General features: G+C 43.2%; 2 protein-coding genes across 2 annotated transcripts in view; one reads left to right on the top strand and one right to left on the bottom strand.

Annotated features, from left to right (window-relative positions):
* LOC119726071 overlaps positions 1 to 8986 on the top strand; it is a 57342-nt gene extending 48356 nt beyond the window's left edge. The window contains exons 20-25 of the mRNA XM_038197688.1: positions 582 to 749; positions 2101 to 2228; positions 3304 to 3519; positions 5315 to 5332; positions 6125 to 6145; positions 7069 to 8986. Of these exons, the coding sequence (XP_038053616.1) occupies positions 582 to 749; positions 2101 to 2228; positions 3304 to 3519; positions 5315 to 5332; positions 6125 to 6145; positions 7069 to 7193 (676 nt within the window). The 3' untranslated portion in view covers positions 7194 to 8986. The remainder of the gene's footprint in view (positions 1 to 581; positions 750 to 2100; positions 2229 to 3303; positions 3520 to 5314; positions 5333 to 6124; positions 6146 to 7068) is intronic.
* A 5221-nt stretch (positions 8987 to 14207) lies between these two features.
* On the bottom strand, positions 14208 to 17648 carry LOC119725525. Its single transcript, XM_038196948.1, has 2 exons — positions 16590 to 17648; positions 14208 to 14827 (listed from the first exon to the last, which is right to left on the bottom strand). Exons 1-2 carry the CDS (start codon positions 16912 to 16914, stop codon positions 14502 to 14504), a joined length of 651 nt encoding a protein of 216 aa, XP_038052876.1. The 5' UTR covers positions 16915 to 17648; the 3' UTR covers positions 14208 to 14501.

The raw sequence follows: 17648 nt of genomic DNA, 5'->3' as shown, positions 1-17648 counted from the left end.
CCCAACCTAATCCATCCCAACCCAACCTTACCCAACCCAATCCATCCCATCTCAGCACAACCTAATCCATCCCAACCCAACCCAACCCAACCCATCCCAACCCAACCCAACCCATCCCATCCCAGCCCAACCTAATCCATCCCAACCCACCACAACGTAACATAACCCATCCCAACCCATCCTAACCCATCCCAACCCAACCCAACCCATCCCATCCCAGCCCAACCCAGCCTAACCCATCCCAACTCAACCCAACCCAACTCAATACAAACAATCCTAACCCAATACAAACAATTTTAACCCAACCCAGCCCAACCCAAAACAACATAAACCACCCCAACTCCAACCCAACCCCAACTCCAACCCAACCCATCCCAACCTATAACCATTACCCAACCCATCCCAATCCAACTGATCCCAGCTCCACCCATTCCAAAATTCATTAACTCCAAAGAACCCAGATTCTCTGCGCTCTCCTTCTCATAAAGAAAATGCAAACTGTTGTACCTTGACATACCCCTTGACGCCCTATCCTACCTTTGACACTCATATTAATTGTTGAATTTTAATACTATTTCAAGGACAATGATAAGACAAATCACCACACACGCTGGTCGTGGGCTGGCGGAGGGAGACAGCATCACCACCCCGACGGGCCGCAGCACCGTGCACATCAAGAGACTCACCCTGCAAGCCTCCCAAGCTATCCAGGCTGGCACCACCATGCTCAAGTTCCCTCCATCCCTCGAGTAAGGCCGCGTCCAGATTGCATGGCTACGGCTATAAATAACACACGTGTCTATGGCAGCGGCTGCAGCCACTTCACATAGACACGTGTGAAATTTCCAGCCGTAGTCAATAATTCGGGCGTTTCACAATGCAGTGCGCCACCAAGAGTTTGCCATGGAGAGTCCATTTCTCATGTTGACGGTCGACAAAACATGGCCCATTTGAATGAGTGTCAGTAGACAACTTGAGCTAATTTGTGATGCAATTAAGCTACATGAGTCGTTTGTCGGGAATTTTCATTTGGAGATACAGGCCAAAATAGGGCCACTTCATCACATCACTTCATCACATCTCTTGGTGCTCCGACTTCCAAAATTTTGGAACTAAAGATGGTACCAGCATGCGGTTTTCACAGCAGTAATGCTGAGATTGTGCTCTTTTCAAATCTGTAATAAAAATGTTTTTGACCGGGTCAACAAACGACTTATGTAGCTTGATCGCATCACATTTGTTATAGATTGGGCATAGCGTTCTGCCACCTTACAAAAAAACACCATATTGATAAAAAGAAAAGAAAAGGGCAAACAGATACTTGAATCACACGTTTTATACAAAACTGCTGACAGGAAAAACTAACAATTTCAAATATCCTGCACTGTCGAACATCTCCAACAATGCACTGGGAAAAATGAACTCTCCGTGGCAAACTCTTGGTGGCGCACTGCATTTTGAATCGCCCGAATTCAAACACAGCCTTTGATTCACAAATCAGGCCATTTTTTCAAACACTGGTTTCGTAATCAGCTTCGACTTTATTCTGGGGCGTAAAAATCTTGTTTATGGATGTTAGGTTTGCGGAAACACCATGTCTTCCACTTTTATTCGTGACCACTGACGGCGGAACGGATTTCAGACTGGGGGGGGGGGGATCACCGAAAAGGGGCACTTGGTCGGTAAACGGCATCTTCTGTTGGTCCAGCAGATGCGTATCCAGCATTTTTTTTGGGGGGGGGGGGGGGGGGGGGGGGGGACACCTGTGCTGAAATGTCAACACGTTTTTTTCACCGGACACTTGGCCTCCATAAAATCAAATGGGGGTGGGGGGAAGGGGGGGGGGGGCTGGTACCATCTTCTAAAACAGGGGCCCCTATTCAAAACCGGCCATTATGCAAAGTCTGTTAACAATTAAATAGCTAAACATGGGCTGATTTAAGGGTTTTTTTGGTCAATGTCACATTCAAAAGTGAATAACTGTTGTATTGCTTGACAAAAAGCAATTTAGAAAAGGCCTTTTTTTTCTCGGATGAAACTGAAAGTATCATGGTGAACGTAATTTTTAAAATGTGTAAACATTTTTTTTTTTTTTTTCAGACACATCGGTACCAGCGTAACGCTGAACGTCGAGGAATATGACGACACTGAGGACTTCAACAGCGAAACCAGCAGGACACAACCGTTATCTGGACCGATACGCTCCATCACCATGCAGGACGAGAATGGTATGTGACCTGATCACCCCCCCCCCCGCCCCCCCCCAAAAAAAAAGGCCCCACCCCCCAAAAAAGGCCCCACCCCTTCCCACTCTCAAACAAAAGAGGACAGTTTGTCATGACCAATATTTAGAGATGCCAAAAGAAACATCGTCATCTTTAAATTTGTTCCGAATATCTGTGGAGTTTGGTTTTTATGCAAGCCTAAGGGCTTGTTTATACTGAACGCGAATGCAAATTTGTAACGTCAGCTTTTCACGTAGTTAATTTCGCAGGAGTTGAACGCATTTGTTTTCAACGCCAGTGAGTGTTCTGTGATGGCAAATTCACTCTGCACGTCCTGTTGGCGTCTGCAAGTTTTGTAGGCGTCAAAAAAGAAAGTTCAGTAACCTAGTGTTTTCCATTCATCGTTGGTGTTGGTCTTTTCCTGGCTGTGTTGCAAGGCGTGCAAGGGTAGTACTTCCGAGGGGTAAAAATATTGGTATGTATTTTGGCTCAGTGCGCAAACATGAGAGGGCGCTCACTTTCGATAACCCAGTGAATGGGTCTTGGTGCGTGTGCCCTTGGGCAAGGCACTTTGTCGCTCATTGCTTCTCTCCACCTAGGAGTAAATGGGTACCTAGCTGTGAGGGCAGAGATGGTTAATGTGATTGAATTAGCTTCCTTGCGCTTAACAGGCTGCATCGAGCTGTGTACTCCCCAGGGAGCTGAGATGGTATTTGGAATGTTTCATGGGCCCAATGAGCAGGGGTAATTACGATGTAGCGCCGTGACCGCCAGTACCTGGTGGATACGTGCGCTTTATAAATATCCACTGTTATTATTATTATTATTAAGTCAGCTTTGGTAGTTAAATTTGCAAGAGTTGAACGCATTGTGTTTTCAACGCAAGTTTATTGCCATGACATCTTTGCACAGAAGCCATAACGTCTTTAGCACTAGGTTCGAACATCTCCCCCAGTGGTCTCCCCCAACTCTCCCTTTCTCACCGTCAAGGGGGTACTTCTGCGCGGACCCCATAGATACCGTAAGGCTAGGTTCAGTTCAGACATGGCCTCTAATGAAGCCTTCGATCTTTCACCAGGAGTCGCCTATAATGTTGTGGACATACCGGATCCCATCGAGATCACGTTCCCGCAGATAGATGGCAAACACATCTGCCTGTACTACGACGATGGCGACAAGATGTGGAGTAAGAAGGGTCTGACGACAAAGCAAGCACGGGCGGGCGATGCCGTGACCTGCCAGACCAGCCATCTCACCGACTTTGCCATTGCGGGCGACGTGAACAACGGAGGAGGTATGTTTAGTGTGCACTGTGTACTTGAACCCATTATCCCTGTACCGCCTCAAACCGCGCTACCTATTACTCCCTGTACTACCCCAAACTGCCCTGCCTGTTACTCCCTGTGCTGCCCTAAACTACCCTGCCTGTTACTCCCTGTACTGCCCCAAACTGCCCTGCCTGTTACTCCCTGTACCGCCCTAAACCACCCTGCCTGTTACTCCCTGTACTGCCCTAAACCACCCTGCCTGTTACTCCCTGTACTGCCCCAAACCACCCTGCCTGTTCCTCCCTGTACTGCCCCAAACCACCCTGCCTGTTACTCCCTGCACTGCTCCAAACCACCCTGCCTGTTACTCCCTGTACTGCCCCAAACCGCCCTGCCTGTTACTCCCTGTACTGACCCAAACCACCCTGCCTGTTCCTCCCTGTACTGCCCCAAACCACCCTTCCTGTTACTCCCTGCACTGCTCCAAACCACCCTGCCTGTTACTCCCTGCACTGCTCCAAACCGCCCTGCCTGTTACTCCCTGTACTGCTTCAAACCGCCCTGCCTGTTACTCCCTGTACTGCCCCAAACCACCCTGCCTGTTACTCCCTGTGCTGCCCCAAACCACCCTGCCTGTTACTCCCTGTACTGCCCCAAACCACCCTGCCTGTTACTCCCTGTACTGCCCCAAACCACCCTGCCTGTTACTCCCTGTACTGCCCCAAACCGCCCTGCCTGTTGCTCCCTGCACTGCCCCAAACCACCCTGCCTGTTACTCCCTGCACTGCCCCAAACCACCCTGCCTGTTACTTCCTGTACTGCCCCAAACCACTCTGCCTGTTACTCCCTGCACTGCCCCAAACCACCCTGCCTGTTACTCCCTGTACTGCCCCAAACCATCCTGCCTGTTACTCCCTGTATATACCGCCCCAAACCACCCTGCCTGTTACTCCCTGTACCACCCCAAACCACCCTGCCTGTTACTCCCTACACTGCCCCAAACCACCCTGCCTGTTACTCCCTGTACTGCCCCAAACCACCCTGCTTGTTACTCCCTGTACTGCCCCAAACCACCCTGCTTGTTACTCCCTGTACTGCCCCAAACCACCCTGCCCGTTACTCCCTGTACTGCCCCAAACCACCCTGCCTGTTACTCCCTGTACTGCCCCAAACCACCCTGCCTGTTACTCCCTGTACTGCCCCAAACCACCCTGCCTGTTACTCCCTGTACTGCCCCAAACCACCCTGCCTGTTACTCCCTGTATATACCGCCCCAAACCACCCTGCCTGTTACTCCCTGTACTGCCCCAAACCGCCCTGCCTGTTACTCCCTGTACTACCCCAAACCACCCTGCCTGTTACTCCCTGTACTGCCCCAAACCGCCCTGCCTGTTACTCCCTGTACTGCCCCAAACCACCCTTCCTGTTACTCCCTGTACTGCCCCAAACCTCCCTGCCTGTTACTCCCTGTACTGCCCCAAACCACCCTGCCTGTTACTCCCTGTACTGCCCCAAACCACCCTGCCTGTTACTCCCTGTACTGCCCCAAACCGCCCTGCCTGTTACTCCGTGTATCGCCCGCGCACAAAATAGTTTTTAAAAAAATTCTCTGAATAAACAGTATGTAATATACAACTTAGTACTATTGGGTTATAAACTGAATTTGAGAAATGATGGATATGCCACTAATAGACACGTACATAAAAAAAAAAAAAAATCAGCAGATATGACAAAAATTAATCTGTTCACAGTTTTGTTGGGGAATTCATTTGTTTGTTTTATATTCTTTTCTTTTTCTGTTTACTTTTAAAAAAAATCCAGTGGTTGACCCAAATAAAGGTAAAGTCAGTGCTTTCTGAAACTGATTTTGTATCACCGATTTAGTTTTAGTGATGGTTCTTCACAAATGCACAACAATGTAACAGTGTCAGTGCTTCCAATAGAATTTATATTTGGATGTCATAAATACCATGATAAGACAGTTTAAAAGTAGGGTATTTCGTTTGCAGCTATCCAAAAAGTAACTGACAGAATTATTGTTCAAAAGCGTTCTTGGTTTAAAGATTGTAATGGCACTCAACTCACTGTGAAATTAGTCTTTCCGACACGCTGTCATTTCGAAGAAAACAATAAAAGAAGGCCAGTTCCAAAGATGCGTCTAAAGACACATTTTTGGAAATTTCTGTTAGTAGTTTGGTTTTAATTCTGTGAAGCCGTGAATGGGTGTGCGCAAGCATTGACACGACACACATGCGCCTGGTTGCTATAATTCGTCAGGTCAGTGCTAGACATTAAGCAGCTGCAATTAAGTGAATGAGAACGTGTCCCGTACGCTGATTTCGGGCCCAATTCCAAACATGACTCGGCAAATTTTGAATTGAGATCATAGAATATTGTTTTCTCTGAATATACAGCATTCACTGAGCTAAAACTTCATCAGGTTAGTTGTTGAGCACCCTTACTTAGATTTTGAGCACTTTTGTAGCTTTAAACAAACAAAACAAAAAAGCACAAAGGACAAATGATATACTCTATACCTTTAAAACATGGATTTTCCCTGACAACAACTTGAATGAAAAGATATTCACACTTATATTTATTCATTTCATTTTTTTCCCCCTTGTCTTCCAGGCACGATAGTTCCTATTGCTGGTAAGTAGCGCAATTGTTTATATCTTCAACAAAAATACAGTGTTGTCCCGATTTCAAATTTGTGCACTTTTGATTACTCTCATTCTAGTCTAGGGGCTAGACGTTGTTATGGTTGGATATGCGACAACCCGCCGCCACAATAACCCGCCGCCAATAGACGACCTTGATTTGACACCTGTCCTCAATTACTTGATGATGTTTCACATGCGTGTCCTCCATTTACACCATAAACAAACCCACACAAGTGTGTATTTGCCTGCAATCGGGGACCCCTATTGCCCCTCTTTTGTTTGTACTTGAACCTTTTAGGAAGACCTCCCATATGTTTTGTACACAACGCCAAATTGGGGACCTTTGGGAATTAGGGACCCTATTCTCCTCTATTGTTCAACACCCCCTATAAGCCTCTGTACTGATGACATCACACTTTGTTTACATGTGCACTTTCCTATGGAGCCAGTGGGGGCCCACGGTCCACTGAGCACCATAGTAAACAAAGTGTGACGTCATCAGTACAGAGGCTTATTGAATCATGATTGAATGCAGAAACAAACTCAACGCCAGTGACGCCTGTGTATATGCCCCTTATCGGCAAGTTTCTCAGGGTTTCTTTCCCCTCCTATATCCCTCGGTCTGACTGTTGCACACAAACAATTAGTGGGTTGGTGTCACTTCCCCCCCCACCCCAATCCCCCATTCCCACCTCCACCCCCTCCCCCACCCCGTGTATACTACCCCTGACCAGCAGTTTTCTTCGGTTTTCTTTCCCCTACCACACCTAGGTCTTACCTTTGAAAATAAATGGTTAATGGGGGTGTCGCACACCCCCACACCCCCACCCCCCCACCCCACCCCAGCTACACCCATGTATACTACCCCTGACCGGCATGTTTCTCGGGTTTTCTCTCCCCTTCCGTCTCCAGGTCTGACAGTGGCAGCGGTGGCCGGAATCATCGTGGGCGTCCTGGCCTTGTTGGTCATCGTCGTCCTCATCGTGTTCATGGTCCTCAAGGTCAGCAAGAACAAGAAAGTTAACCCCAAGGATTAAGGCCCGGCCAGATAATCCCCGGATTATCATAATCCAATCACTAGTAGAGGCTGGGTTATGGTAAGAGCGTCCTGGATATGGGTTATGGTAAGAGCGTCCTGGATAATGGTTTATCAACTTGAGTTAAACCCTCACTTGTTAATAACCGCTTTTGAAAAGTCCGGCAAAAAAATTGACTTGAGCAGGGTTTGAACCTGCGACCTCCGGATAACCGTTCCTGTGCTCTACTAACCGAGATATCCAGCCATGAACTGGCGGTTCCCCAATTTGTCATTATCTTTTTTCAAGGGTCGCTAGTCCGAAGCCATAAACTTTTAATGAACCACCAAGGGAAACTGACTAGGTGTCAATAACTGGTAAGTTAACGAACTGGATTATTACTTAATCCAACAAAAACGAATAAAAATCCGTCATTAAAATTGAAAATGGATTTCCTTAATCCAGCTAACTTAGCCCCTGCCATGTCAATGTACTGTGAAGAAGATGACAATCAAATTTTATCCAAAATTGAATGATTTTCGAGATAATTTAATTCCAAACTTAATTTTTACCGATGTACAGTATAAAGCGCCCTTTTTTGACAGTCTGTACCCAATGAGCTCAGGGGTTGAGGGAAACTAGCTGAACTTGATTCATCTGAGTATACAGTGTTTATACGTCGGTGAAGGGCAAAACCTAATTTGATTTACATCACCCCGACGCACAATTCTATCTTATGAATAATTGATTCGTCGTAATATTTTGAAAAAAATTCCTACAAATAAATTTAGACCATTGATCATGTTAAAAAGTTTTCACATATTTGTATCTAGCTAATATGCCCCATTGATGATCCCTTTCAAAGAACAACGAAATCTCATGCAAAGGATCTAATGTTTCACAGTCTTAAATTTTAAATCGTTTTGGAAGTAAAGTTGAATTGTTTTTTTTGTGGACTTAGTGTTACAGTTTAGCAGTGAGAAATGTGTGGAAATGTTAAAATTGAGCTGCAAATCCTTTGCTCATCCCTTTTTTTCCAAAAAAAATAATCATGAATTCCCACCAAGCCAGAAAAAAACCCAGCAAATCTGAGAATTAATTTGTTTTAATTTTTTTTTGAAAGGCCTACTTTGATCCTTCATAATAATCTGCATATTTATTTTGTACATTTTTAAATTTGTATACCCCAAAAATACAATCAAACCAATTTTAAGGAACAATTAATGTTACAATTTCACAAAATAAAAGTCATAGATAATCGAATTTAAGTTAAATTTCTATTCACTTGACAGATACTTTTTTAGTGTAGTCATTCAGACTTTTCAAAAATTGTTTCCAGTCTGTTTGTTATACTATTTTGTTTTTTAAAGAAAACATCGTAAAAGTTATTTTGTTTTGTTTTATAGACACAAAAATTAGGGCAGTCCGTTAGGTTCCATATGAGATCTGTTACAAAAAAAGGTCCCCGTCCCACTTACATCTTGGCAACATTTCATTTTCTAGTTCTGAATTTTCAAATCCATGAAGCGTCATCTTAATTTGGGGAAAATTAAGATCAACAAAAAAACATTCCTCACTCGATGCACACACAGATGTAAAGTTAAGAGCATAGGATATGCAGCTTAGTAATAACAATATTAAAACTTTGTGTTCTTTTTGCTCACAAAATTAGTCGCACACAATTTAAAATTGCACTTCTATGCACTTTTATGCATGATTTTCACAATTAATATGCTCACATTACCTTCTACGCAAATGCATTATAAAAAATTACCCCAAATTTTCTGATATGCAAATTGTTCATTCGACTTTTATTTATTTATTTTTTTTTGTTCAGTGTGGTTTTAACCAACCGTAACTCATTTTTTTTTGTTTTTTTGTTTTTTTGGGTTTTTTTTTTTCATTTTTTTTTTCATTTTTATGAACACCATTTTCAGCGGTAGACCGAAGCTGTGCCTGCATAAACATATGCCAGTTACTTTAAAAAAAAAAACCACCTTGCACTTATAAATATTTTAAATAAATGTGTGAATTTGTTGTGATCACGCTGTGAACTTTTGCACATTTTATGGAAATTTGAATTCGAACAAAGCAATAATTCGCACTTTAGAAATATAAGGAATATGCTGCTAAAATAATATGTGTATAATATTTTACACGTTTTAACTTCGTATTGCCTTTGATACAACGCACCGTTTGAGTTTTATATCTTGTCTTTATAATGTGTCAATTTTTCATCAGAGAAACATATGATTTAGCAAAATTTGTCTTTACAAAAGATTGGCAAAAGTTGGCTGAAGATTTTGATATGGTATAGCCAAGATATAGTGATACGAAAAGCATTAACAAAATGCAATACACAATACGTTAATGGTTTTGGATAGAAACACAAATCTACATTTTTACAGGGTCTCTTGAATAGGCTGACTTGCTGCTAAACTGTCCAATCATATTGAATGATAAGAGGGATAATGTTGGCGTAAGAATTTGTGTGTAGCCGTGTTTGATTGGACGATGAAGAATCGAGTATCCACGGAGGAATCTGGCAATGTATTATCAAAGTGTGTGATTGGTCGATCGTTTTTAATGTTTTTTAAGTTGACCAATGGCTGACAGAAATGTATAAGAGCCAAATAAATGCCATAGAATCTGATTGGATGAAAGTTGTTTACACATTGGGACCTGACCAATGACAGAAGAGAATTTATATTTGGAACGGTTCTCAAAAGTTGTGGCATTGATTGAAATGAAAGTTCTGGGTTAGTGAAGTGGGTAGAGAAATGGCGGTTGTGAACTCTCGTCACTCAAAAAAAAATCACGTACGTGTATTTATCTGCCACGATTTGTGGTGTCATGTTGTATAAAATAGTTCGTGGAGTATATTTCTTGCAGTAAAGTACATTTTCGGTAGAAGCGGGTAACAAAAATATAACAACTAATGACGTAGTGAGGGCGTGTGTCATTTCTCTGCGGTCATTATAGGTAGAATTAGAAAGAGGCTGAAAAAAAGGACACGGTTTCCATGAATAAAAAAAAAAATTAATTGGCAGTTTAATTGTCATACTGCAGTTGAAAATTATGTTTACAATTTTTTTAAAGATTTCTCTTTGTTATTAACAGGGGTGTGAAATCTCAGCTTTAAAACTGATTTCAGCTATTTTTGTTTTGGATTCAGTTTTTTTCCCTCACTTGTTGTGTACAAAAGTATAGGAGATTTCCAAAGTTCAGCTTTTTTACACTTTTTTGAGCTATTTCCATCTGTGGTCACTCACACCCCTGTTTTAATTTGTTTTTTATTAATTCCCTTTCTTGTATTTTTTTTCTTGAAAAGATCACGAAATTCAATAAGACCCTTTTAAAACACTTGTGTGAGAAAAAACACCGGATGACGCTATGCTTGAATAAGGAGAGTATATGAAGTAGCTTACAATTTGACAAGGAAAATGTCTGACATTTTCCTTGTAAAAATTCATGCCACTTAAAATTATTTCCCGTTTCTATCTATAAGAGGCTTCAGAGATATGACAACCGTGATTTTAGCGTGCATATCATTTTATTGTATTTTCAAAACAATTCTACTGTAAATGTTAAGTGCCTGAAGTTAGAATTTTATTCTTAAATCATTTATTTTTGTGCTGAAGTATTTATCAATTAGCTGATACGTTTATTGCAGATTGTATATTTAATATATTGTATATTTATCACGTGATAATTTCAGAGCACGCTGCTATTGTGTAAATGTATATTAAACTGTATATTAAAACAAAACGCGTTAGTTTCAACCGCGTTGTCATGACAGCAGAAGCACACAGTCCAATCACACCATCGTTTGCATTTGCCGGAAGTGAAACACTTTCCCATTGGCCAGTTGTCCCAAATGTCTCGTTTCAATCGAGCCCCGTGATTGGCTGAAATGCTTTTATGGCTCTGCGTACGATCTTTCATTCGGGCAGCCAATCACCGATAGTTTTGTCGGAACTTCTCGTGACGTCATCCTCATCCCGTCCAATCAAATCCAATGACTCCACCATATTTCAAAATTTTCCGAAATTGCCAAATTCCTCGGTCTAAAGCCTTTTAGTTGACTGGTATACTCTCTTTAATTTACTTTTTTTCAGTTTAACTATGAAATCCCTGTCTGAAAATTAGTGTATGTGCCGTATATTTTTGCCCGCACAAAATGACTAAATTCAAATCCCACCCTTACTTGGAAATGAGATGCACAGATTACTCATCGCAATCTCAAGCCAAACATTAACAGTATGTATAATGACAATGCGGTTTAGACTGACATCATAATTATCACTCCAGTTTCACACATACATCTTATTCGACACGGCCCCCTTTCACAAAATACCCCATTCGGCCCTAGATCCCGCGTGAAAATCATGAGTTACTGCAGGCGTTTGAGTTTCTGTTTGGCTTTATTATTATTTTAAATCCAATCATCTTGCTGAAAGATCCTGGTTTGCTTTTTAAATGAATAGATTTCGATATCATGCTTGAGGGATCTGATACACCGTGCCCTCTGGAGACATACACACAATAGGGAACAAAAGATTATATACGTCTCCACAAAGGTTTTCACGAAAAAGATATGTATTACATGGATTTTACTCAAAAACTAGGAATTTCCAAGGTATGTTGATCCGTCGCAAATGGTAGAGTTTTAGAAAAGGGATATTCCGAATTTCAGCCAAGGAAATTAATTCTGGTTAAAATAAGATCATTTTGAAACTGTACTTTCAAACTAGAAAACATTAGTACACGAGAACAAAGAAATGTCTCCACAAGGATACAAATTTTAGTTTGTGCATGTGAAGCCATATTTTCCTGGATGGATGCAAATAATGCGAATGAGGGTTGTGCTGCCACTGACAAAAAAGTCCCCTTCTATTTTTTTTTTAAATCCCCCATTATTTTGCCCCCCCCCCCTCACCCTAATCGACTGTGTTTATTGGGGTGTGATATATATATTTTTTTCGACCAAAAGGTGAGAATCCCAAAAAACCGAAATGCCATTGAACTGTAGTAATCATTGGTTATGTGTGCTTAGCTCTTACTTTTCAAGAAATGTATGTGTGGAATTGGAGGTAAAACAAGGGTGCACATTCGTCTTTGGGTATGATTTGACTGTATATTGAAATCACTAATTTCCAGGATATATGTGTAAATTGGCGGCGTCAGGCCTTTTTAGCAAAAATTGCAGTTTTGAGTCGATTTGAGGTCCATTCAAAACACTGTCGATTAACGCATCAGGTTGAAAAGCACACATTTGAATTTATTTTATCAAAATCAAAAATTTTGAAAATATGTTTTTTTCGCCCTCTCTTCAAACTCGTGAATCTTGAAAAGATCAAGTGGGGACCGCGATCATAGTGTGGTGGAATGCGCCGTTATCTCATGCAATTCAAATCTCCGTTTACCCCCCCCCCCCCCCCCCCCCCCCCCCCCCCCCCCCCCCCCAGTTTCTCCTGAGGTACGAATGTGCAGCGTTGTTGTCTTACAGTTAAACGCACTTTGCTTAATAAAAACGTGTGTCACACTAGAAATAATAGTTGCGTGGAGTTGATTTGATTTGAAGTGTCAATGTGAAGCATAATGATTTAGATCCAGTTGGGTTCGAACCCCACTCTATCCTGCACCACATCCTGGCAACAGCCCACACCCACACCATCCCCAGTCCATTTCCCCACCCCATCCTAGCGGCATCCCCACCCTGTCCTAGCGCCATCCCAACCCCTGCACCCTAGCGCCATCCCAACCCACTCGAATCCATCGCGGTCCATTCATCTTACCCCGCCCCTCACGCGAACCCCAGGCAACATCCTCCACCCGTACCACTCAGCCTCCCACCAGATACCCATCCTATTCCCCACCTGTCTCTTCCTCATCCCCACCCCAGGGAGTCATGCCCCATGACACCTCACCCCACACTCCCCTTCCCAGCCCCATTCCAGCTTCAATCCCATCCAACTTCGCCCATCCCAATCCATCCCTGCACCCCAAACAACCGGCATCCCCCACCCCAACCCAGCAACTTGATCCTCAACACTGTGCCACTCAATCCCCCATCCATCCAAGCATCATCCCCACCTATCAACACCCACCCCATTCTACACCCACAGACATCCTCAACCCATATACCGGCCCTTCCACCCCCCCCTCCCGCAACACCCCGATCCCTTACCACTCTCCACCCCATCCCTGACCCCATCAACCCGCACCACATACCCCTTCACACCCACACCCATCCATACCATATGAACCCATCACCACCCAAAACCCACCCATCTCTCACCCCATCCCTGACCCCATCAACCCGCACCACATACCCCTTCACACCCACACCCATCCATACCCTATTAACCCATCACCACCCAATACCCACCCATCTCCCACCCCATCCTGACCGTACCCTATCAACCCGCACCACATACCCCATCACATTTCGTACCCAACCCCTCACATCCCATCTTAAGTTAATAATCTCAAGCATCACTATTACCTGTTCCATTTCATGGTTCAAAATCTTGCTTTATTTTCATGTCAATCTAAATTTAAGCACAGCATCATCATCATAAATTAAAAAACAAAATTTGGAAATTTCGAATTAAAAAGAAATCTTGATAACAATTGATCGGCAACGATCACCATACTAAATGTGATGGCGGGAAAGGGGGCAATGGTCACATCCCTCCCCCAAGTTCTCCGCCCCCTCCCCCCCCCCCCCTTTAAAAGGTTGTTGTCTTCAAGTTTGAATTAAAAACAAAATGTTTGTATTCCTCATGTGTATGGCAGGTTGTATCGTGAAATTTAGATTTTTGTCAATGGTGCCCCTGCCGAAAATATTCATTGGCTTAATTTATTTTTTGTCTGGGTCACTGTTCCCTATTCCTGGCTTTCCCTATCTCAAAAAAAGAACGGTTCTTTCCTCGTCGGAAACACAACCCTGTGTTTTCCCTCGATGAAAACAAAATACCGCGGGAATCATTTACAATATCGTTCGCTCACCCATGTATTTTATCATTGTTATTCATATCCGATATTTTGCGTATAAAAACCCAGAATTAACAGCACGGCAAAATCTCTACTTTAAAAACACTGCTTAGATCCCTACTATACATACCAACACTCAAAATTCAGGGCTGCCGCGAATCTGAAGGCAAGAATTTTGCCGTAAAACGAAAAGCAACAACAATCAAACGAAACAAGGCGGCTTAGGAAACCTACATTTGTAAGCCGCGGCTTCAGCTTAGGAAACCTATAGCCGCACCGCAGACGAGGACGAGTTTTCTAAAAACGAGCCAGCTGTAGGCCTATGCATCATTAAGCGTCCAAGACCTGCCGGTCGCTCTCGTTGGTGTTGCCAGTAGCCTGGGCTTGGGGCCCTGTGGTAGTGACCCTCACCCTCCGGCGCTTGTTGTTCCGGACCTTGACATAGGCCAGGCTAGCGACGACCACGATCAGCAGGAGTCCTCCCGCGCCTGCGCAGACGGCGATGACGATGATTTTCTGGGTTTCGGTGAGCCCGCCCTCAGCGGCGGGTTCGGTGTTGTTACTACTACTGATGGTAGTTATGTTGTTCGGGAGCAGGGCCGGATCGGGTGTAGCTGGAGCATCAGTTACGATGTCAGTCATCCCAGTCCCCGTACCTTTGAAAAAAATTACAATTTTCAGTGGTTTTTTTTCAAATGTTAATTCCATAATCGGAAAATTCACCTTTCAAGAACACAGGGAGCATGCACATATGAATGGTGCAGCGGTATCCAACATAAAGATCAAAACTCCCGAAGTAAAAAAATCCCAGATGTCGGCCTAGCCAAAGGTGAATCATTCTTTAAAAAATAAAAGTAAACGGTAAATCAAATTATTAGTTGGACTCCAAACTGGATTGGAACTTTCGACCTCCACAATCCCGAACTGAAAAGGAGTATGTTTCAGAAAGCAATACAACGAACAACCTGCAATCAAGCACCGATGGCATTTCTCGTTTTTGGTAAACTTGTACTAGTCTGGTCCATGAACATTATTCACAAGTCAAAACAACCATACTGAAATTTGTTTCCTTGTGGAGACATTTCTTTGTTCTCGTGTACTAAAGTTCAAGTTCGAGTTTGAAAGTGTACTTTCAAAATGCTCCTATTTTAACCAGAATTAATTTCCTGGGCTGATGAAATTCGGACTTAATATCCCTTAAATAAGATACTTCAATTTGCGACAAATCAACACACCTTGGAAATTCCTAGTTTTTGAGCAAAATCCATATGCATGTATCTATTTCGTGAAAACCTTGTGGAGACCTATAGAAATTGCCCTGTGGAGACGTATATAATCTTTTGCATATGTTTCCAGAGGGTATCGTGTATCAGATCACAAGTACGGCCACAATGTTTAAACAAGGACAGAGGTTCAGGCATGCAATTGTTTAAGTTCACTTAAAATTGAATCGCGGCGGACATGCGAGGACTCCAACTGTGGATTGATGGCTTCTCCCAACACCTCACCGTGTGTAAACAAGCGAGTTATTGTCCTTCTTTTGTAACGTTTTAGGAGGACTTCATTTGGTTTTGTACATGTATATCTATACAATTTCAAATCGTGTACCCGACTCGATCATGCCCCAACATTATTCAAGGTCGACTGCTCTTTATTTGTTTATTGAATTTTAAAGTTTTGTGAAGAACCCCCATCGGTTTTGTACATGAATTCTAACAATGGACCTCAACCCAATCGTGGATTCCATTGTCATATTGTTCGAGGCCCACGCTTTTGTTAGGAACCCCATTGCCTTTGTTTTTTGTACACGGTTTCCAACTGTGGACCTTTGCACAATCATGTACCCGACTGTCCTCTCTATTGTTCGAGGTCCACTATATTGAGTGCTAAACACTTTTTGTGAAGAACTTCCTCAACCCAATCGTGGATTCCATTGCCATATTGTTCGAAGTCCACGCTTTTGTTAGGAACCCCATTGCCTTTGGTTTTTGTACACGGTTTCCAACTGTGGACCTTTGCACAATCATGTACTCGACTGTCCTCTATTGTTCGAGGTCCACTATATTGAGTGCTACATGTATACACTTTTTGTGAAGAAGTCCAGTGGTTTTTGCACGAGATTTCCAACCGTGGACCTCAGTCCATCGTCGACCTTACTGCCAATAATAATTGTTCGAGGTCCACTGAATACAAGCACATGTATAACCAACATATGTATTGCAGCACCTTCAACCGTGGACCTAGGCTATCGTCTTTTTATTGTTTAAAGTTTAGCTTTGAGGGAAAAACCTACCGGACATGTACATGATTTCTAACCGCGTGGGCACCAACCCAATCGTGGACTCCATTATCCGATATTGTTTGAGGTCCAGTACTGAATGCTACATTTGATAGTTCAACTTTTGGATGAATACTCACCACCTCCACCAGTCCCAGGGGTCACTGCATCAGTCGGACCGGTAGCATCTCCACCAGCAGCAAGCGTTGTAATTGTACCAGGAGCGGCGGTCGAGGTCTGCGAGTTGGCGGGCCGTGCTACGAGGCAGACGCTCAGCACGACGGTCAACACAGGCAGCCGAAGTTTGTTCACCGTAGACACCATCGTCATTGTAAATAAGTGGCGAGCGTAGTTTCTGAGCGAAAAATTGTTTCTGACTGTTCCTAATTCCTCTAGTAACTGTAGCAGGCTAGTTATAAAACTTTCCTTGTTTTGCGGTAGAATTGGCCTGTTCGGATGCAACATGTACGCTCGTCAATCCTGGCCACCAATTAAAGTCACTGATCGTGAGAACAACGTACCGTTGTTTGGTGTGTTTTTTTTCAAATTTTTTTAAACTGATTATAGTCAACGGGCAACTTTTCAAATTACTGACGTGGATTTCAACGCTTTGGCCCGAGTGCGAACTGATTATTTCTCGCCCAAATTCGAACAATATGCCGAACGAATGGCACTATGAGCAGGGAACTGTTCCTTAATTGCTCTATGCTATAATAAGATGAAAGTAAAAACTCGCCAGCACCAGAGATAGTACGATTTTGAAATTCTGATAAATCAGTGAAAGTTGGAAGCAGTACCCTCAGTCAGTCAGCTGTTGCAATCCATCCGGAGATATTTTTGAAGAGTTGGTTTTTCCTTGAAGTTGGCAGGATCCCAAGAATGATCACCCACTTAGCCCGGCACGTCGTTGCCAGGGACTAGGTGCCGCGCTGAGTGAAGACGTACGACTTCGGAAGCTAAGAATTCTGAACTATATCTCGTCAAAACTCACACGCAGTCCGCGAATATCTCGAGAATTATTCTCCCAGTTACAAGATATTGCGTTGCTTTAGTCTACCTTATTGATTTCCAGCTATATTGGTGTCCGTAACTCTCTTTAATTCACACAAAAAGAATGTCCTAGACTAGATGTAAATATCCGTAACACGTGCAGAAATGCGATTGTGACAAGGCGCGCGGAAAGCGCAGGAATCGACGAT

Source organism: Patiria miniata, unplaced genomic scaffold (genome assembly GCF_015706575.1).
Source record: "Patiria miniata isolate m_02_andy unplaced genomic scaffold, ASM1570657v1 HiC_scaffold_19, whole genome shotgun sequence".
Lineage (NCBI taxonomy): Eukaryota > Metazoa > Echinodermata > Asteroidea > Valvatida > Asterinidae > Patiria > Patiria miniata.
The sequence above is the reverse complement of the archived record's forward strand: the minus strand, read 5'-3'. Positions and strand labels throughout refer to the sequence as shown.

Bases quoted from the DNA above. Each gene is read 5' to 3' on its own strand.
- LOC119725525 (XM_038196948.1), bottom strand. From the start codon at position 16,914: ATGTTGCATCCGAACAGGCCAATTCTACCGCAAAACAAGGAAAGTTTT. The intron at 14,828-16,589 runs GTGAGTATTCAT...TTTTTTTCAAAG, and splicing joins CCCTGGGACTGGTGGAGGTG to GTACGGGGACTGGGATGACT.